This window comes from Branchiostoma belcheri, unplaced genomic scaffold (genome assembly GCF_001625305.1).
Source record: "Branchiostoma belcheri isolate BF01 breed outbred unplaced genomic scaffold, Haploidv18h27 scaffold32, whole genome shotgun sequence".
Lineage (NCBI taxonomy): Eukaryota > Metazoa > Chordata > Leptocardii > Amphioxiformes > Branchiostomatidae > Branchiostoma > Branchiostoma belcheri.
In genome coordinates this window covers 1,945,254-1,967,078 of record NW_017803932.1, presented here as the reverse complement: position 1 = coordinate 1,967,078, position 21,825 = coordinate 1,945,254, and the positions used below count along the sequence as shown (strand labels likewise).

The following is a 21,825-nucleotide window of genomic DNA, read 5'->3' as shown; positions in this document are numbered from 1 at the left end:
ATCGTGCGACGTATAATATACGTATGTATCCGGCTCGACGCGAAAGTTGAGTTTTCTTGACGCGTGAATATGCAGAGTTTGTGAGTCCGGGCGTGCCACATGTTTGACAACAGTCTGGATCATGTACGGACGCGCGGCCGTCATCACCTCCCAGCGATCTGAGAGCACGGAACATGGCAACAAGAACGACGCCTGGCAGCTTACATGACTTAGCTTTGCCCCGTCCGTGACTTTTTACCTCTTGAACTCAGCCCTAGTGCAGCGCAACTTGTCTCTGTGCAACAAAAACATCTGACGTACATACAATATTTTCTGTGGGACGAGAAACACCTTTTGTGCTCTTGGCGTGTGTTGGGGACGGACCGACTCGTAGTTTGGTCTGCGTTCTTTTTCAAAGTTGAGCACTATCATCATGGGGAGGAAGATATGAGACTCCCCAAAGAGGACCGACGAAGCGTACAACTGGTACATCGATGTTCTTTAGTGTCATTCTGGCTAGCAGCTATCATCAGTTTTAGGGCGCGGTCACCGTGATGTCGTACGTTCGTCGCACGATCGCTGGAGGATATTCTCGTCATTGTCAGCAGTTGCTTTTGTTCCAGCCTGCAGAAACTTTTATTGCACCAAACTTTGGTGCACCAAAGACGATCTAGGACGAATGAGATGATCGCTCGTGATGATCGCTCTCATACTGGGGGGCTGAATCTCCACTGGGCCGTATATCAAGCGAAAGATTTTACCCCGCTGACTACTGCCATCGGAAGAATCAGTTTCTATTTTGTTTTTATTTACTTCCCTCGCTCATCTTCTGACAGAAATATGTGTATGGCAAAAAACAGTATATATATACAAGTACATGTGTATCCAAAATCGTCATATCGCGTACACGCGTACACACCACGGCTTTTCGCTACTCTCTCAATGTGTAAGTCTTGTGTGTATGAGCGGGTTTGGTACTGTGCTTTGATAGGGGATGTAGGATATGAAAATACATTGTACTGCATTGTATAATGTAATTTTTTACACGTCAGGTAGCATGTTAGAATTTATTCGATATAAGCAGGATATGTAGCCTACACTACTGGCCCTTAGAATCTTGTTATATTTCTTTCGCTAAAAATCATCGGGATTATCGTAGACACTGGAAAGCTTTAGTATATACAGTAAACTAAGTCGATGGACCTAATACTGAAATATGCATTTTTGTACCGGATTGCAGTTTTTTCTTCAGATGATATAAGTTATAGGACTTTAGGAGAAAGTGAAAACGCGTGAAAGCCTTCTTGAAAGAAAAAGTGGGGTTGTAGGCGCCGTCTGCCCCACATCTCCTTCTGCGGTACCGCCAAGTTGTCTTGAGAAAGATAAGTTATCTTTTTGTTACCGACGATGTTGTCCCGCAGACTTGGGACGCTGCCATCCAGCCAGTACGGCACGCGTTAGCACGGAGTTGTGACAGGCGGCCATGGCGGGTCTACAACGGTAACGCCAGTGACCGGCCGTGCCCTTGTGAACTCCAGGCGAACCCTTGCACTAGCTGGCACCCCAGGCAAGTCGCTAATGAGATGCGCGACCCATATGGCCTCGGTGGAGGGAAGGGAGGACCGTGAGACGGAGCAGGCCCCGGCGGCCGCGAGCCTCGTGTGCCAGGTCGGACAGCCCGTCTACCGCCGGCTGATAACGGGACGTGTTCGGGGGGTGACATGGGCCATCTGGGAATAACGTCATCCGTGTGTGTGCGTATGTGTGTGTGTGTGTGCGCGCGCGCGCGCGCGTGTGTATGTGTGTGTATATGCATGTGCGTGCGTGCGTGCATGCATGTGTGCGCGTGTGTATGTGAGTGTCACTGTGCGTATGCGTGTGTGCAAGTGTGTGTGTGTGTGTGTGTGTGTGTGTGTGTGTGTGTGTGTGTGTGTGTGTGTGTGTGTGTGTGTGTGTGTGTGTGTGTGTGTGTGTGAGTCACTGTCTGTATACACCTGTGTGTATGTATTTGTGTTCGCAACGTTATTATAAACCGCGTGCCTGTACATATACATCAGGAGTCAACATAAAGAAGGACAATTAGGACTTGATTTGCAGGCCGGGTTAACGAGAAAAACGAGAGAAAAATCATTGTCGAACGGGTTTCTTCGACACTATTTCCATGTCCACTGAATCGTTGGCAATTTAACACTATACTACACTGGACACAAAAAAATCGCCTTAAGTCTTATCAATCATATCTCCTATCACTTGCGTGTTATTTTATATCAATGGGAAACTTTATTGCCTTTTACAATGATACCATATTTGTCATGATACGTGATACCAGCACTATACACATGTAAATACATGGTGTTGTACACGTGGGATGTGTGTGTGTGGGGGGGTGGGGGGTGGCGCTAGACTAGAGTGGCCAGACAAGGGAGATGCGAATTATATATTCATGATGCAGGAAAACCAATCTCCGGAGGGAACCTTGATTTTTTTCCAAATCAGACGAAAATCAATGCGAGTATGAATGTCCATGTGTCATCCATAAAATTTGCTGTAGCCACATGAACCCCGATTCCAACGCCAGAGGACTGTTGTTAACTCAAGAACCGCTAGATGTCGCTTAATCTTCTTTGCGGCCTCCACAGTGTCACAATCGATGGCGTGGATCCGGATGTGTTGAGGGCAAACTTTACTGTGCGGAGGAGCCAGTATCTCCGGAGAATGAGGGATTTATCTAATGTTCAGCAGATTCGGCGCAGGATTAAGCAGTTCTCCTACGCAATGAGCGAATGTTCACCCCAAGTGAGCCCGGCATTTCACTAGTACTGCTATAACGTTATAACGTTATATGGTTGGGAAGGGGGAGGGGTGCATGTGCAAACTTGTTTTGAAACGTTCCGAATATAGGTCATGACTAGAAGTAGGGATGGAATATTAAGCGTTCTCACGTTATAAGCGTCTAGTTGAATCTTTGCTTCATGAATTGACATGAAACAGAGGAAGACTACTTAGCAGTGCTGTGTAAGTTACTAACTTAGGTATTTCCTTCGGGGGAGGGGGGCAAATTGGTGATAGCCTGGATGCCAGACCCATTTATAACAAAAGACATACAAATCCGGTTGGTTATACCCCTCACCATTCGGGGGAAGAAACATAACTTAGTTAACGTTACGTACCTCGAGTTAGACTCGTTGCTCAGGGTCTAACTCAAGGGGGGCAGTGGTATACTTCCCTTGGGGGTATGTTGGCCCTACACTAGAGCAGAAGGGCCTGCGTGGGCCCTGGAAACAGTCTGGCGTCCAGGCTAGGAATGGTGATGTCACACAGCACAGCAATGTGTGCTGAATCTAGTAGGGATAACGTTATAATGTAACAATCAGTTTTGGACCACATATGATGTTACACCATACTGCAAAAATATGCACTTACTGTTACTGTAAATCGTGAAATGTTCACTGCAGTTTTATTTTCACAGATACAGTAAAGAGACATTTACCAGAAAAGACAGATGGCAAATTTATGTTTAACTTACTGGCCAAATTTGTTCAGCTACAGATAAAGGTCTGTACCTAAAGGTACACAGCTGTACTGTTATAATGTGAATATAATGTTAACTCTTAGGAAACACCAAATTTGACAAGTGATACTACCAGTAGTATGATACATGTACTTCAATGTGTTTAAAATGTGTTGCCCTTGTTTGGTAGGTTGCAGCATATGGCAGCTGTGTGGCAGCCAAGGAGAATGTAAAGAAGGGAGACTGTGCCAAGGAGTTCCAGGCTATGAAGGACTGTGTACGCAAGGCGGTAAGGAAGCTCTTATTCCCTAGTAATTTACTAAAATGCCGTAAGATGTACCAGAGGAGCAGAAGACGACAGTACTTTTATGTCTTTCTCTTTCCCCACAGATACAGAAGTCTCATTAGTGTGAAAGGAGCCATGGAGACAGTCCAGGGCCTGCTGACCAGGCGGTGCACACGTGTGGCTCTGCACCAGGTGCGCTACAAGAAGCAGATGTACCGGAATAGGAAGCCACCCACCTGGGCCTCACAGGTGGCGCTGGACATGTTCGACCAGTACTACAAGCGCCAGTTTGGAACGCGCTGGTCCTCCATTCGTCTGGCTCTCCTGTCCGAACCCAAACATGCCGCTCTGGTCAACAACTACGGCCACGCTCCCGAGGCCGTGTGTGCTTACCTGGAAGCTCTCGGTGCTGTTGACATCATGGATGCCAATGTTCAACAGGCTCTCAGGCCAGTACGGCGAGCAAAGAGAGGCGTGCAAGGTGCTGCACATGTTGCTACTGTCCAGGAAGAAACTAAAACAGTTGAACACTCCTGGTCAGAGGAAAGCATGTATGATGATGATGATGATGATGTACCTAACCCTGTGACTGGCGAGCCCGGGCTGACCGGTGGTGTGAGTGGACAAGACAGTCCGGTCAGTCTTCCCGACATCCCCACCAATCTGAGACTGCTGAGCATGGCAGACACAAGCAGGTTTCCCCAGGCAAAACCTGACCCGGACGGAATCCTCACGTACTACGTACTGGATGCTGCGTCCGTTCTCCCAGTGTTGGCTCTTAATCTGAAGCCCGGGGACATTGTTTTGGACATGTGTGCTGGTCCCGGAGGCAAGACTCTCGCCATAATCAACACATCTGTGTCACTTTCAGGGATCATCGCCAACGAGCCTAAGGCTAGTCGCTGCAAACGTCTGAACCAGGTACTGCGTCTGTACCTCCAGCGAGGCCTGAGTGTCCAGAAGGGAGTGAAAGTAACCAGTTTTGATGGTTGCAGGTGGGGTAAAATGTCCCCAAACTCTTTCGATAAAGTCCTGGTGGATGTGCCATGTACCAGCGACCGCCACTCTCTCACGCATGATGAGAAGACGAACATCTTCCACGTGTCCAGGCTGCGCGAGCGTACAGAGCTGCCCGACCTGCAGGTGAAGCTGCTGAGCTCTGCGCTGGCGGCGGTGCGTCCCGGCGGGGAGGTGGTGTACTCCACGTGCACCATGTCACAGATGCAGAACGAAGGTGTGGTGTACATGGCCATGGAACATGCCAACCAGACCTCCAACATCCTCACCGAGGTGGCCGACGTCTCTAACCTTGTCCAGTTCTTCCAGCAAACCTTCACGTTTTCAGAAGGCTGCAGGATCGGCGCACTGGTGCTGCCCAGTCTGCCCAACAACTGGGGACCTATGTACTTTTGTAGACTGCGCAGGATTAACTAATCTCTACTTATGTAGACTTTGCACTTTAAATTTCAGGATGAACTAATCTCCCCAGGATTGGCTAACTGTACTTCTTTATGAAGATTTAAAATGTTTCATGTAAAGTGCTTACCAAAAAGCATTCAGTCAGCTGTCTGGTTGAAATGAGTCATGGAAATGTGACACAGCAAAGCCAAGTGTTCACCTGTTATAAAGGTGATGTTCTCTGTATACAAAGCAAAGCCAAGTAATTGTTCACCTTTTGAAGTCATCTGAAGCTTTGATGGCAAGACAAGGCTCATCCTCAAAGGAGTGAAATCATGTAAAAGTTTTCATGCCAATTTTGATGTATTCTAAGCACTGTAAATGGACAAATATCCTGTTAAGTTATGCTTATGATTCATACTTAGGAACAAAAACTGAAAATATAAATTACCATGCTAAGTCATGATTTTAGGCCTCAAAGCATTTGAAAAATAGGTTAAAGAATTTAAGTGAAGATATTCATTCTTTTGTAAACAGCAATATTGTCTCAAATACATAATATAGAAAAGTTGATGTGCTGGAAAAAGGCAATGTCAGTAACTTCTACCAAGAATTTAAATGGCCAGTTGAGTATAAAACATCAAGACGTGAAGGATGACCACCATGAAATACTAGTACTATTAGTACTAGTATATGGATATTGGAGCAATGCTTGTTCAGAAAGTCTCTGCATACTATGAAAATTTGGCATAGGCCCCCAAAAGACATTACATTTACTGCAGTGGATATCTTGGGTTTGTGGAGTGAGACATGAAAATATGCAATAAAGTTGAGTCCATATTACTGTATTTTTTCCTGAATCAAAAGAGTTTTTTTTTTGTTTTTGCAAATAAAAGATCACTATGACCACAAAAATACACAATACAGCTTTGACGTAAGCATCTTCTTTGAATCACATTGTTTTCCAGGAGCCTCTATCTTTCCCTCTGTACAATGTACATGTGCAAACATTTGAAATTTTATGGATACTGTGTATCATGTGTAATGTTTAGATTGCTTCTGCTATATTAGAGAAAGTCCCTGAAATAATAGCATACAAGGTATAACATATTATTACAGTTTGATATTGAAAATATTATTACCCGAACACAGAGTACCCAATCTATTGTACTACTACTACTACTAGTAAATCAATTGACTGTACACTGTCATATACATGTACATGTATCAGTAAAATTCAAGCCAAGATACGTAGTTCAGTGAGACATACCAAATTTGACATACAAGCACTCTGAATCAAAAGATTGGGGCCTTATGCAGAATCAAGGGGCATAACTCGCATTTCTGGGCACAAGTTCTTAGTATTAACTACATACTATAACAGTATAATCAAAACCTTCTATTGATGTCCACCAAATTTCAAGTCGTTATTTTCTATTTCCCTCTTGCTGCCAAAGAAAACCACAACAAAAGTTTCCCAAATCAAAGTATGCCTACACAGAGTTAAGGTAAAGAGAAGAAACTATTCTAGACTTTTTTCATAATTAAGAATTTCCAAAATGGACCTAAGAGTTGAGAAAGTTTCTGACACATTAGGGAGGGAGTGAAGAGGACTTGGGTCACAGGACTGCAGAGAGGAGCCCACCCACTCATCCAGCATGCTGATGAAGTCCCGCGGTGTGGGCAGGAAGATGGCCTCCCAGTCCACCTGCAAACCAGCAGGCATGGGCCGCCCGATCTCCAGATCCATGGCCAACAGCACGGCGTGGAGTGAGAGGAGTCCGCAGGCCGCTGAGCCGCGGGACAGGGGCATGAAGTTGTACCAGTAGTACGCCAGGGTGGCGGTGAGCTCGAACACGGTTCTGGTGTCGGGCTGTGGGCCCACTGCCTCCTCGCAGAGTTTCTCCCAGGCATGCCCCATCTCCTGGTCGAACTGTTTCCACCGGGCGGGGGTGCCGGGCGTGCGGATAGAACACGTGTAGCCGTACCGAGTCTTCTTCTGGATGGTGAGGCGCGTGCCCTCCATGATGCGGCCGGGGACGGCCTGGCTGTGGCAGGGCGTGGCCACGTAGAAGTCGTGACTGCGGATGACGTAGAGGTCGTGCGGAGTCTTGGCCTCCTTGATCTGTTCTAGCTGTGCGGGGGAGGGGGTACACTGGTCCTTCATCAGATCCTGTGGGGTTGTCAGGAGCAACAATTAACAAACAAACATTCACTGTTCCCACAAAGGCAGGAACATTCCATGCCTCCAAATAACTTGTAACATAGAAAAATACATGCCTGCAATTTGGAAACACTTTCAATCTGTAAGTACTAGTTTCTAAGCTCATACCAAGGAGGTTTAAGTGTTACTATGTATATTAGGCTCATAAATACAAGCAATTCATAATACAAAGCTGCAACTTTTTCTGGTGTATAAGTTCTTCTCACTTAAATTTTTGTGCAAAATGTGCCATTTACCTTCATCAGGGGGAATGCCTTTTTCCAGTAGGGGTAGTAGCGCACCACGTGACACTGTCCGAGGATCATGGGAGTCTGGGAACCAAAACCCTCAGCAAAGGTCTCCTGGTTCAGCAGGTCCACCCACCACACTGGGTCGTTCGGCTCCGAGGCCTGACGCCACTTCACCGCAATGTCAAACAGGTCCCGCCAGCCGAATACGTGCGACGTGCGGCAGCCACTACTGGCACGGCCCGTCACGATGATGCTGCCGCCTGTGTCCTGTGGGCGAGGGAACACACTTTTCAGTAGCCTCCTAATCAGGTTCTACAAGCTAGGCTTTTTTTGAGCTATGTAGGTATATATGGTGTGTGTGAGTGGATCGAACTTAAGTCTTATGCAGATTGTATTTACATAACTACAAAATTGTGCCTGGTTGAGCAAAACAAACAAACAAACCTGTTTCCTCATGACCCTCCAGACGCGGCGTACTGTCTGCGCCATGTCCAGCATGGCCAGGCCAAACCAGCGGTGCTGCTTCCTGTTCACCAGGAACCCCGGGGTGTGATACTGTAGCTTGTCACCCAGGGGAAACGCTACCTGGGGGTGGGGAACAGTCTTCAATCAGTCGTGTTGGGTGGTACTAACCAGTCACAACCAGTCATGTCTTATTTCGATCCAATTTTAGCTTGCACGCGAGATTGCAAGAAGATTTTCTTGATATAAAACCATTACCTGGCATATACATGTAAATAATCAAACAAGCCAAGAGGTTTTCAATTCTGACATTATGTGTGACTGTCATGATATAAAACATCAATGACATCTAAAGCATTGTTATAAAGCTTCAAACCTTTGCAATGTCTCTTGCAACATTACTAAGAGTTGCATTCTGATCCACATCGGCAATATCTGGACTGAAGTCAGCCTGCTTGCAATAGTCAAAGGTCAGATGGGTTGGGTCAAGTCTCTTGGTCCACGCTTCCTTGAAACACTCGTTTAGCTCAATGTCTGCGTTATAGTCTTTCATGGGCATGTCCAGGTGGTGGTGTTGGAACAGGGACAGCTCGCGGGTGTAGTAGGCCCAGTGGGAGGGGTTCATCCCATTTATCCTGGAGAAGCTCTCCGCGGCTTTGCGGAACAGCCCCAAGCCTTGTGCACTGATGCCGTGCATGAACAGACAGTCTTCGCTATGTGGGGAGATCTCCAGGATCTTACAGAAGGTGTCGTAGCTGCGGCGGATCTCGCCGGCGCCGTACAGGCATAGGCCGTGGAGGTTCAGCGTGGTCACACAGCCAGGCTCCAGCTTCAGGGCTCGAGTGAACAGCTCATCTGCCGTCCGAAAGTTCCCAAAATCCTTGTACGCCTGAGCCATGTTCACGATGGATTCGCGGAAGTCTGGATCCAGGTCTAGTGCCCGCTGCTGGGAAGCCACGGCGTCCATGCAGTACCCCAGGCCGTTCTGACACAGGCCCATGGCGTTCCACAAGGTCTTACCCTGGGACTTGTCCAGGTCTCCTTGCTTCTGTTTCCCCAGGAGGACTTTCTCGGCCCTCTTGAAGTGCATGAGTGCAGAAACATTGTCACCTTTTGCTTGATAGATCAGACCAACCTCCTTCTGTATGTCCACATCCACGTCCTTAGCAATGGACTGGGCTTGGTTCAAGTCCTCGATTGCTTGGCTCTCCTTGCCGAGAGCTGCTCGTACCTGACCACGGCGTTTCCAGATTTCTGCTTCTTTGGGTTCAAGTGTGAGAGCCTGCGTAAAATCGGCCTCTGCCTTTAGGAGCTGTCTGGTCATGGCGTACGCTGTCCCCCTCCCAACGTAGGCCTTGTACGTCATGGGGTGCAGCTGGAGAATGGTGTTGAAAAGCTTGATGGCTTCGGTGTAGTTTGATTCGTTCACAAGTAGAAACCCCCGTGCCACCTGGAACTCTGTGCTCTTGGGATCCAGAAAGCCACCTGTTGTTTTCTTGTTGTCCTGTTGACTCTCTGTTGTCCCTTCCTGCATGGGTTGGGGGGTCGTTGACCTCTCACTGTCTGCATCACCATTCACCTGAGGACACAGAACTCATCATGGACATGTGACCTTGTCAGCTTCAACACCAAGCTCAACAAATCTTCAGCAAAAGAGTATAGACAGACTGACCTGGATTTCATATCTGTGAAATATTTATATAATACGTGATTTTCTTAATACATATTTTGTTGAATTTGTTATATTTTTGTGCGAGTTTCTCTGTTTATGTCTGTATGCATTTCTCAAATAGTGTTTGCCAAAGATTGTCATAAAAAGGGCAATAAAATATGAAGTGAAGCTCATTCTCTATTTCAACTAAATCACACGATGAGCAAATTCTGTCCCCTTCAAGAGTAGCAGAATATCGTCCTGTTTCAATATTCAGTGCAAGAATCCCGGGATCTGGGTAATACTATGCATTTAAATTTCCACTGGCACCCAGCTAACAGACTCCAGGCCGAGAAAAACGGTCGTTATGACCAGATGGCAGGCTTATAGTGGTTGGTCGGGCAAGTTTGACTGTAGACAAATACGGGAGCAGCACTAGGAAGATCTAAAAGTGATTACCTCTATATTGGTAGACTGTTGGGCTTGTGTATTGCCAGACTTTTCGTCCTCCAAACCCTGGATGCAGTCCAGGATCTCAGTCAGCACCTGGAAGTCCCCGTACCTGGAGAGGGCTGACTCCCACACCTCCCGCGCCTGGTCAGGCTTCTTCAGTCTGTACAGTGCCTTACCTGGTGGAAGACAGAATTCAAGACTTTTGATATCATTACCTCCAATTTAGAGTGATTGGCCTACAGGAGGTGGTAGGAAAAAACAGGTGGTTGTTGGGTGATTTGCCCTATTAATAATTTGCATGTAACGTTACCTACCATTAGTTTACATATTACATGTATGCGTACCAATGATGCCGCCAACCAATCAATGAAAGCATACATTTCCATGTTATTAATCTAATTAAGTGGAATCGCACCCCTTCGCTTTTCATGGAACAGACCAGTGACCAACAAGGGAACCTACATGTAGGGTGGGAGGAATGTGTGTGTGTGCAATATGTGTGTAACATTTATGTTTTAACTTCCGGGTTGTATAGTACGGAATAAACATGCCATTAAAACGATGTATTGACGTTTAATAGTATTCCTCACGAAGTCAAAGCATCAGCTATAAGCCTAATTGTATTAAAACCAGAGTATCAAAAGTTATAGTCCAAATCACGCCCACCTTTGTACAGGTACGCCTGGAGGGAAGAGGCGTCCACTTTGATGGCGGCGTCAGAACTTGACACAACTTTCCGCAGAAGTCCTAGCTTTAAATAGCAAGAAGCAAGATTACAGTGGATCGCCGCGGTGTCCTTGGGCTCCAATGAACGCCCCTTGTCCTTCAGGGCCTGGGACAAGAGTTTGATGGCGTCGTTGTACCTTCCCTGGATGTAGTGCCGTTGGCTACTGACGAGAACGTTGTCCGCCATACCTGCTGCTCTTGGGTGAACTATTGACTGCAAACACTATCCCATAGCGCCACCTATCAGCTAACATGGAGATTACAGTTTGTATTTTACTGTTTCTGCATGGAACATTCTCGTTACTCTGTTGACCACAATTGGTAGTTCACAATTACGAGGCATCGACGGTTGACGTTAGACCCACCTGCTAGCAAACGTTTGTGCGATTGTTAGCATCAACCATTGTACATGATATAAAACTCGAGATCTGCTTAACGGCTAGACTTGCTTCTCATGAGCTTACTGAGCCTAAGCCTAAGCCTAAGGAGGAAGCAATCACAGTTTTGGATTAAATCACGCTTATCGGAGACTTCAGGGAAGTATGTTGGAATTCCATGACTTTCAAGTTCATTGCGTTTCCTTTTCACTTTCTGCCTGTCAATTTTCCCCACCTATGTGGTATCAACCTACATGTACTCTGTCTGGACAAACCCACAGCTCAGCCACCCAAAACGTTGTACTTTTGTATCCAAAAGCAAGTTCAAGTCATTCATCAGTAACCCATTTCATCCTGTCAATCATTTTGCTGAAAGATCCTCTTTACCTTTTCTTTCTCCCTACCATAATTCTTTTCAGCAACTACAAAAGGTACTTTAATATATATATCATACACATGTGACACAATCATGACTCCGAGCCATCACAAATAACATTGTAGTTCAGGGCATGGTATGTAATTTCTGCACACAAAAAGATTCTACATATACTTACAATCTTTTGTTCCTTATAGAAACCTTAAGACGATGAAGAATTCTCTAGCATGTTTTGTTGGCACAGTCTGACTTAGGATGTGAGGTACAAAATTTCATTGCTTCCTCTTTTTCTTCTCATGGAAAGGTAATACTGATTCCCAGTTTCTGATCTCAACAATATTGTGTTAGATGGTTATCCACCTAATGCCACACACAAGAAAATCAAAATCTTGTTTTAAGAGCATCATCAACCTCCAGATGATTGGGGAAACCGAAATTCAATAAACAAGATGCATCAAATAGGTATGCATGTGTGATGGCAATGTGTGGAAACAACAGCTACTACATTAACATGGCTTACTTAGAAGTCTTAACGTTACCGGTAATTTGAAATTCTACTTTAGTCCTCTATTCTGACCTAATTTATGTCTAGGGACTTACCAAAGTGGTTGGGTCTTGAGGCTTGCACCAGCAAGGTGTTCACGATATAAGGTACATGTAGTCAAATTGCTATTAGACTGGTATGAAACCCTGAACGTACATGTATTCCATTGTACTGGACTGGTATGAGATCTTGTAAGATGTGTTCCTTGCTATTAGATTGGTACAAGGCCCTCTACATGTACAAACCCATAAACTTTTAGGCTTGGTTGAAATAAGCCAAATAAAAAGGTTACACTAACATGAAACAAAGTCATAAAATTACAACACTTTGATTTTTCTAAAGAGTACAGAAACTATCACATATTAGCAGGCCATATTGCCCAGGTCCAGGGAGACCTACATAGTGTGGGTATATGTATCCTCCATAGTTTCCACTGGCTCTCCCTTTTTGCTACCAATGGCTTTTAGAGCATTTTTCTGTTCCCATGTTAGCTCCAAAATTCCATCCAGTTCAGCAACAACAGATGATCAAGCTTTGTCAATTGAACGCGCCCCAGTGTTCATTTCTGTATCAGACATAAGCCCTCCAGCAAGAGGGTGTAGATGAATGGGACCAATCACTGAGCTCCTTCAAAATCTGAACAAACATGTAAAGTTGACCTGTTATCTCTATTAACAAGTCCAGTCCCCATGGTAGCAAGCAAAAAGGTACAGCCAGCAGTAACTACAAAGGATAAACCCAGGCTAAATCCTACAGATACACGCACATAACAGCAAGTTTCTCACTTTCTGTTGCTTACAAGCATTCCACATCGCTGCAACAAAGATTCATACATGTACATAATATTTACTCTCCAACCTTATGTACAATTGTTGTATAGTAGGGCAAATTCAAACATTTTTGTAAGATTCAGTATCAAAATTTTCTCATGTCATGAACAAAGACTGGCCACCAATGACCAAAGTGTTTTACTACATTTACATACTACTGAGAAAACTTTATATCATCAACTTTTTGTGAATTCTCATGACACAAAGAAAGATAAATCTTCTTCACATGCAAGTAGTTAGTTTCCAGTTCTTTGTAGATGTTTCCACAGAATTTTTCTTCTCCACAAATGGTGAAGAGCTTTCTCATCATCTCAGGCTCTTACTATTTACAGCTTCACTTGTGGAATGGATAATAAATGTTGTAGGTGACATCATACTTTGCTACACATCAGCTAGGTATGGTTGGTCTGCCTTTCCTTATTTCTACAGAAAGGCTGGTTTTTAAATGAGCTCCAAAGCCTGACCTTAGACGCTACTGGCTTAATAATTGCTTTGCAAACTGACAGTCAAAATAAAGAATGCATAATAATAATAACATCCTGTCACTCAGAAGACTGCCATAACAAATAAAGTTGAACCATTCTGGTCTGTAAAAAAAGAAATCTCTTTTGCGTGATGAAAAACACAGTTGCCTCCTACATTTGCTCAAAGGCATTGGTTGTCATCCATTGAACATTCACGCACACAGTACAAGAATTGCTATGTGTTTCCTTTGTTAGTAACAAAGTGGCAACCAGTTCAACAAAACTGAAAATGTTGCCATATGAGGCTGTGTTGTGATCAGTTTGTAGGGGTGAGTGTCTGGGGGGTGCTGGCATCGCTGTCCGTTACAGTTTGGGGGACGTCACTGCGTGCAGTCGCGTGCTGACCATAGACACCACTGTCAGGCACTGTGACTGACGTCCACGGGAACCCATCCAGGTTATCGTAGGTGGACAGGACGGCATGTCTGTCACTCTGTCCAGAAGTCCTTGGGTCTGACGACTCCTGTCTCTCACACACCAGGTTATCGTAGTCACCAGCCGTGTCGGGTGGATATGGGTGGGACCTGGTGTGATAGAGAGGGGGTGGGGCTTGCGGAGTAGTGTCTGTGTGGGACGGGCGGTGGGATGTAGTTTGGGGGAGCCTCTCGCCTTCCTGACGAGCAAATGTGGTTAATGTAGTTTGACACATTGGTACAGGCATGCTGACGCTACGTCCGTGGACCTGGTAAAAGCGCCCCTCCACGTACACAATGTTGCTGTGCTCAGTCTCTGGTCTGTGGGTAGAGGTGTAGGAGTGTCTCATGGAAGAGGAGGCATTGGAATTTGTGTTTAACGCTGATAGAGGAATTTTCCGAAAATCCTGGTCTTTCTGTCTGGTCATAGAATTGGATACATTAGAACCCTGTGGCGGAACTGCTCTTGAAGGAGCAACACTTCCAGGATACGGAGCATACGTGTCAGACTCCACCTCTTGTTCCCTTGTCTTATAGTTTTCAGGGAGCCCCTCTGTGAAGGATTTTCGGAAGGACTGCCTTCTTGGGCTGCTAAGCAGCTGGGCGGGGCAGTCGCTTACACTTCTCAGCATTTTCGGAGGGACAAACTCTGTACCAGGTGGTGTGACGCTTGTAGGCTTGGCTTCTCGGACGGGAGAAAGCGACCTTGACACGGGGTAGTTTGTCAAGGACTGAGAGTCTCTGTCTTTGGGCCTTAAAGCTATCGAGATGGGTGCGGAAGGGTGCCTGAGTTTCACCGCCTTGACGTCTTCTTGCTCGGTTGGACGACCACCTTCCACTAGCCTGTATCCAGAGTACGGACTGCCATGCTGCGCCTCGGACGGCAGGAAACAGTCCGGGCTGATGTCGATGAAGGGAGGACTCTGAGGGGACAACGCTGGGTCCTTGGAATAGTCCATCTCCAGGGAGGTGGGTAGAGTGTGGCTCCTGCTTCTCCTGTCTGGTGTTCTGGAGTCTGGGTGTGTTCAGCAGGTCTCACATCAGGGTTCCTGTCACACTCCTCCTCCTCCGGACTGGAGCTGGTGGCCAGCGTGGCCGGCGGGAGGTCAAAGAAGGAGTCGTGGGAGGTGGCCTTCTTCAGGTAGTCTGGGGAGGGGGGCATGCCGTTACTGGAGGAGCTGGTGGACACGGGGAGGACAGGTTTACGCACTGGCTGCAGACCTGGACAGGAAGGCAATGCAATCTCTCTGTGACTCAAAATATAAGGGAAACATACAAGGTAGGTAACATACAAGTCACAAGGACAGTGGTTGTAACAATAGACTAATTCAAATACATACTGATTCAAATAGTGATTGAAATCAAGGGCTAATTCAAGTACAGTTACTGGTGCTGGCTATCTGACAAGCTAACTTACTCTTCGGTTCAGGTGCCTCCTCCCGTGGCATACTGCCCAGAGCAAAGGGGATGGACTCCTCGCTGCGGCAGGGCGACAGTCCGGCCCGGTCTGTCTGCGCCGGGAACAGTCTGGACTCTCGCTGCTCGGGCGCATCCAGCCTCTCTATCTCCACCTTCCTTCTCGTACCGTCAGTCACAGCTTTCTCCTTGTTCTCCTTGGCAAAGATGGACCTCCAGCCACGGGGGGATTTCTTACTCTTGTTGTACTTGTCTGAGTTTGTCCTCCTGCGTCTGGACAGAAGAAAAGTATATATCAAGGTTGCATTTTTACACGATTGTAGTACAACTGCAAACAGAGCATTCTGCAGATAGTCGTGCATGTGTCATAAGGCTGTCTTTGTTAGAGGTTGGTGCTGTCATAGTCTGCTTGAAAATTCTACACCATGAAAATGTGATGGCACTATAAATCATAGGGTGACAGTTCTTTTGCACAACCAAGGGATACAAACTCAGTCACAGCCCAACCTACATATTATTGTGACAAGGAGTACTGTAGCATCAGTCATTATCAACTTGAAGGAAGGTACAAGGTTTGACTACCTATACATTGGGGGGGGGGGTAAGTAGACCTTGATTGTGTGTAAGAACTCCAATATTGCTAATAAAGTCTACCAGGTATGTCATAAACAAGGTAACATGGGCAGGCTGGCAGTGGCAGATTGTGCAGTCACATGTATACAAGCTTTGTAGAACATATTAACCACTATTAGCAAGACCTCATACATGTACATGCATCAGCTGCTACACATTATCCTACAATGGAGCAAATGTCAAATTGGTAACCTTATCTACGCAAGCAGTCCATGATTTTGCACTTGAAAGACAATTGCCTTCCAAATTCCAGAGTGCACATTAAGGTCCAGACGTGCAAGCTAAGAAGACACACAAGGCTTACTCTTTGTTTCTACCCCATAGCCCCAGAATGGTGTTGTACTTTGTTGGGAGAGACAGGGACCACCTACGAGAGTAGGCTGGCAAGTGGCGAGATCTTGAGAGAAAACTACACAACGGCACGGAGAACCACAGAGAAGGAGGGGAGAGAAGATGGGTATCAAGATACACGTCACATCTCAACTAAATACACTGGCATCTATGAAATGTAAATGCAGAAATTTGAAGAAAGAGTAGAGTTGAGAGAGATAGAGTAGACAGGAAGAGAGGAACTAATTACAGATAGAGAATAAGTGATGGTGTGGTCATGCAAAAAGAATGTGTGCATGTGTGTCTGTGGGGAGTGTGATGTGTGCATGTGTCTATGGGGGTGGGATGTGTATATGTTTGTGGGGAGTGTGATGTGTGTGCATGTGTCTGTGGAGGTGGGATGTGTCTGTGTCTGTGGGGGAGTGGGATGTGTGTGCATGTGTATATGTCTGTGGGGGGGATGTGTATATGTCTGTGGGATGTGTATATGTCTATGGGATGTGTATGTGTCTGTGGGATGTGTATGTGTCTGTGGGATGTGTATGTGTCTGTGGGGGGTGGAAGAGAATGTGTGTGCAAGTACCACAGGAACACCTACCCTTCTGGGAGGTCAATAATGGCATGGTACTGCGGGAGGTTGGCAGGCCCCCCTCCCACCTCTATGAATCCCTGTGAGGGGAGGGAGCCTGTGGTGGTACGGGCCTGCGCCTCCTCCAGGGACAGCAGCTTGGTGGGCGTGGACAGCACCAGAGACTTGGGGCGGCGGGCTTGTTTCAGGGCATCTGCAACAAGGAACAAGTAATGGATATTAGAGACATCTTTTCATACAAGCAAAAGAAAACAAGATGTGAGTTTTTGTGAATAGCTTTATTCATTTTGACTTTCTCTTAATACATTTTCTCACTGTCATCCTGCCAACCCCAGGGCCAATTTCCTCTTGGCCAGCAGATTCTGGTACCTGACTTCCTAACTTCCTGTGTCTGACCTTTTGTGATCTGTGGTTAGGTAATTCCAAAAAGAAGAAAGATTATACGGACCTTCTGACGGCGCTCCCAGCAGAGTCCCTGCCAGCTTGTTGCTGAAGAGCAGGTCCACGTGGTGAATCAGGAACTCGATCACCACCGACTGGACACGGATCTCCATCAGCGCAGCCGCTCCGGACTCTATCTCCTTCGACCTGCAGGGGTACAACCATGTAGGAGGGACAATTGGTATTTCTGTTGGGACACTAGTCTTGCCCTTGCACTTGTCAGGCCTCTACAAGCCTGTCATTGACCTTACACAGACAGTAACTGCTCTTCCTTCCTTGTAGAATGCACTTCCTGCTTCCTTCCTATGTACTGGGAAGGTATAAAAGTCAGAACTTTGTGAATTTTTTTCATTTAGCCTCTGTACACTTGGAGAAGCCACAGGCGTCACGTGACTGGCTAAATAAGAGTTCCAAACGGGAACTATGCAGCTCCAGATGTCTTACTGAGGGACGACTGTTTGTGCAAGATGTTGGTGAGCTGGAGGAATGACTCCCCTCTACTATAAACATGTACTGGTCACTGTAGAATAACCAGTCTTTTATCACATAAACCCAAGAGAAGGTACAGCACCTACCTGAGAAGGTTGGGGGCCCAGACAATAGCCAGGTTCTTGGAATGCATGCCTGTCCTGTCACTGAAGGTCGCCACATGGGACAAGTGTTCCATCAGGTACTTCAGGGTCCTGGGGAGGGAGAAAGGGGCAGGTAGAGACTGGTGTATTACATCAAGGTCAGGAAAGGTAGGCAAGTTCATCCATGTGAGACAAGGTAACAACATACAAGTGAGACAAGTGCATTCAGGTGAGACAAGGTAACAACATACAAGTGAGACAAGTGCATTCAGGTGAGACAAGGTAAGAACATTCAGGTGAGACAAGGTAACAACATACAAGTGAGACAAGGTAAGTGCATTCAGGTGAGACGAGGTAAGAACGTTCAGGTGAGACAAGGTAAGAACATTCAGGTGAGACAAGGTAAGAACATTCAGGTGAGACAAGGTAAGAATGTCCAGGTAAGACAAGGTAAGAACATTCAGGTGAGACAAGGTAAGAACATTCAGGTGAGACAAGGTAAGGACATTCAGGTGAGACAAGGTAAGAACATTCAGGTGAGACAAGGTAAGAACATCCAGGTGAGACAAGGTAAGAACATCCAGGTGAGACAAGGTAAGAACATCCAGGTGAGACAAGGTAAGAACATTCAGGTGAGACAAGGTAAGGACATCCAGGTGAGACAAGGTAAGAACATTCAGGTGAGACAAGGTAAGAACATTCAGGTGAGACAAGGTAAGAACATTCAGGTGAGACAAAGTAAGAACATTCAGGTGAGACAAGGTAAGAACATCCAGGTAAGAACATTCAGGTGAGGCAAGGTAAGAACATCCAGGTGAGACAACGTACCAATGTACATCTATAAGGCAAGGGATTCCAGGGGAGGCAAGGTAAGAACATGAAGAACTGTCACCCAAAACAATATATTTCCCTCCTTAATTGTATAGGAAGTGAAATATAAATGTAAAATATACAATGTAAATACAGCTCAGATGAAAGGGACAGTAGAGTCTGACATAATCTGGTGAAATTAAACACAAAGTATTCATTTGGTAACTTAAAGTACGTAAACATGCACATGAAAGAAGCACAGATATTTGTCCAGATGCAAAAGGATTAGCAACAGTTAGAAGAGCTATTAGTTAGGTGATTTCATCAATGCTAGTACATGATAGTTGCCATGGAACATGTGCTATGTAGATACTAGTATTGAGATCCAATGTGCTCATTCATGAATCGTTATCTCTTACTGGTACATATCAAGACAGGTGATGTGTATAATACATAAAATACATGTAGAATTCAAATTTACAATTCATGTTCTTATTAACCCTCTGCACACAAATGAAGTAATAATTTTGCTAACAAATTACTTTTCTAGAAATTCTTTTGTGAATTTCTTGTTTTATCAACTACATGATTGTATAGTGTTTATATCACTGGCTTTCTGTTAACAGACTCCATAGTCAACTTCCTGCTGGCTCCCAGCCAGCTTCTGGGGCCTAACTTCCTGTGTCTGACCTTTGGTGGTCTGTGGTTAGGGAATTTTCCCAATTCATGTGTTGTTACTGCACACAAGCAAACACAGACAAAAGAATGCCACCATATCTGACACATCCTATAATTTGTTGTATTCCTGCATGATTCGAGTATGATCATCCTGTCCCAGTCATGACAGAATCCTGCCCAGGTGTGTATGTTACCTGTAGTGGGGTGGGGGGAGCTGCTGTATCACATCATATATCTTCACCAGCTTGTTCTCCCTGTCTTCAACAGCCTCCTACAGATTAGTCCAGCACAGAAGGAAGGAAGGAGAGAAAGGATCAGACATGCACCACAAGCTGCGAGGAGAGAGGCCAAGTGAGCAGCTAAGGTTCACCTATAGTGCGGTGGGGGCAGCTTTTGGATGACATCATAGATCAGCTGAAACCTGTTCTCCTTGTTGTCTATGGCTTCCTGTAGAGGTTCAACAGGGGTCAAGTAACACTGATGTATACACAGTTAACCACACTGCCTGTAATCAGTCTTACTCATGCAGTCATTCAAGAATATACTGTGTGTATATCTAAAGTGGTAGTAATAATATGCACTGTAAGTCAATATCAGGCCAAAGAACACCTGTCACAGATCCTTCAAAGAGAATTTAAGTAGAGACTGAGGAAGCAGCTGCCATCCGTTCAAGATGGAACCTTGCTGCCCAATGTACCTGTAGGCACAGGAGGACCTATAGTATGGCACAATCACTAAACTGACAGTTTAGCCGTGGGTCCATTGAACTGCCTTCATGATGCCATACTGATTTGATCATATGGATGACATTTTCTGGCCAGCCCAAATCTGAAGCGTGCAAAGTTATGCAAAAAAATTGTTTTTGTTATGGTCAGGAAGACTGAACAAATGAGCATGGTATACTTCTTCTTCTACCAAACAATAACTTCTGTCAGATCTTGACTTTTGAAGACTTGCTAGTGCAAACAAGTGGTCATTCAAGCCCTGCTTCCCTTCCTCTGGCATCTTCTTTCTCTTTTGTCCTTTCTCACCCCTCAAGTATCTAAAGAGGCAGTATGGTCACAAACATCTTTTTTAATTGGAAATGGGTAAAAGTTTATGTCAGGAGGTCATTCATATAATCAAGTCGGTGTGGCCTAAGTTGCAGAAGAGATTTACGAGTGTGTGTCTGTGACTCACAGCAAACTTGTTGTAGAGCTGGTAGGTGAGCAGTGGGTTGGGCAGCTCGCGGAAGTACATTTTGAGCAGGGAGCCGACACAGTGGATGTCCTGCCTGTAGCAGTCCTTAGCCAGGTCCGGCTCAGACTCCATGTCAAACTCTGCACGCAGCTTGTGGATGTTGGACGCCACGCCCGACAGTCGGTACACGCCGTCGATGATGCCGTACTTCTCTATAAACTCTGCACAGCAGGCCAGCACCGGTGGGACTGAGGGAACAATAATATTACAGCTTCAAAACATCATACCTACCCTACTTTTTCCTGGACTGAGAATTGGCAACACAACCTTTTCCCTAGACCTTATATAATACTGTCATAGTCATACACCGCGTAATAGTTTATAGCAGAGTGATGAGTAAAACACTATGTGTCATACCTGGGCCGCAATACGTCTGATTCCGGCTCATGTGATAACTAGCGGTACAGACTGGGGTTCTATTTGATTATAACAAGGGCTTCCAAATGCTCCACAGAATAATTCGAACAGGTTTTACCTGAACTGTATGTGCTGCATTAAAAAATTTGAAAACCAGATTTGGACGTTGAACTTGATGTTGCATTTTTCATTTAGGGACACCAAATTTTGGCTCATTTTGCATTGAAAGGCATGTTTTCTTGGGTGGATATGACATAAATTTCAGCTGTCGTGCGATTCGACCTGCGGTCAGGCTGGTACCTTGGGTGATATATATGGATTACACCATATTGTATTCTATATGAACGTAACATGTCCCCACCATCCACACCACAGCGCAGCAGGTACTCCCCCAGGTCACAGCCGAACACTCGCTCCCGCAGGATCCCTGTCTGCTGCAGCAGCCGGCGGGACGGTCGTGTCGCCAGGAAGGACCGCAGGAATGTGATCAGCTTACCGTGCTTCTTGGACACTGTGCAATAGTCAGGGAAAGAACATAGCATAAGAGAGTTAGTTTGTTTGTTTGTATTACATTAAAGCCAGGTAATACACACAGTCTTGGTTTTGCACAGTTAGGCCCTCTTTCTACTATACGATGATTGCTGAGCAACCATACATTGACCTTTGATTTTAAACAAGAAAAAAACAAACTCATTTTCCCCTGAGGGGACAACATCAATGGGTCTGGTTGGGCAGTCCAACCCAGAACCTGAGGATCCTGAGTCAATTGCTCTAAC

The 21,825-nt window shown here is 45.7% G+C and overlaps 3 protein-coding genes across 8 annotated transcripts in view; 1 reads left to right on the top strand and 2 right to left on the bottom strand.

Moving 5' to 3' along the window:
* Window positions 1-1,075: 1,075 nt before the first annotated feature.
* On the top strand, window positions 1,076-6,022 carry LOC109474848 (5-methylcytosine rRNA methyltransferase NSUN4-like). 2 transcript variants are annotated; one of them, XM_019775295.1, is made up of 4 exons: window positions 1,076-1,733; window positions 2,619-2,775; window positions 3,681-3,779; window positions 3,881-6,022. In XM_019775295.1, exon 4 carries the CDS (start codon window positions 3,912-3,914, stop codon window positions 5,208-5,210), a length of 1,299 nt encoding a protein of 432 aa, XP_019630854.1. In that variant the 5' UTR covers window positions 1,076-1,733; window positions 2,619-2,775; window positions 3,681-3,779; window positions 3,881-3,911; the 3' UTR covers window positions 5,211-6,022. The 2 variants fall into 2 exon arrangements, with proteins under 2 accessions (XP_019630854.1, XP_019630855.1); XM_019775296.1 differs by lacking the exons at window positions 1,076-1,733; window positions 2,619-2,775 and adding an exon at window positions 2,825-2,994.
* A 78-nt stretch (window positions 6,023-6,100) lies between these two features.
* Window positions 6,101-11,399, bottom strand: LOC109474821 (suppressor of RPS4-RLD 1-like). Its single transcript, XM_019775225.1, has 6 exons — window positions 10,861-11,399; window positions 10,201-10,370; window positions 8,467-9,669; window positions 8,073-8,213; window positions 7,635-7,895; window positions 6,101-7,347 (listed from the first exon to the last, which is right to left on the bottom strand). The coding sequence occupies exons 1-6, from the start codon at window positions 11,105-11,107 to the stop codon at window positions 6,697-6,699; spliced, it is 2,673 nt and encodes an 890-aa protein (XP_019630784.1). The 5' UTR covers window positions 11,108-11,399; the 3' UTR covers window positions 6,101-6,696.
* Window positions 11,400-11,787: 388 nt separating this feature from the next.
* Window positions 11,788-21,825, bottom strand: part of LOC109474822 (rho GTPase-activating protein 32-like) — a 27,025-nt gene continuing 16,987 nt past the window's right edge. For 4 of the 5 annotated variants that reach the window (XM_019775227.1, XM_019775226.1, XM_019775229.1 and 1 more), the window contains 8 exons: window positions 21,411-21,560; window positions 20,633-20,880; window positions 19,648-19,724; window positions 17,969-18,076; window positions 17,401-17,540; window positions 16,962-17,145; window positions 15,402-15,673; window positions 11,788-15,205 (listed from right to left, as the gene is read on the bottom strand). In XM_019775227.1, coding sequence (XP_019630786.1) covers window positions 14,823-15,205; window positions 15,402-15,673; window positions 16,962-17,145; window positions 17,401-17,540; window positions 17,969-18,076; window positions 19,648-19,724; window positions 20,633-20,880; window positions 21,411-21,560 — 1,562 coding nt within the window. In that variant the 3' untranslated portion in view covers window positions 11,788-14,822. Of the gene's footprint in view, window positions 15,206-15,401; window positions 15,674-16,961; window positions 17,146-17,400; window positions 17,541-17,968; window positions 18,077-19,647; window positions 19,725-19,823; window positions 19,901-20,632; window positions 20,881-21,410; window positions 21,561-21,825 lie in introns of all 5 variants that reach the window. The other variant, XM_019775228.1, reaches the window with a different exon arrangement.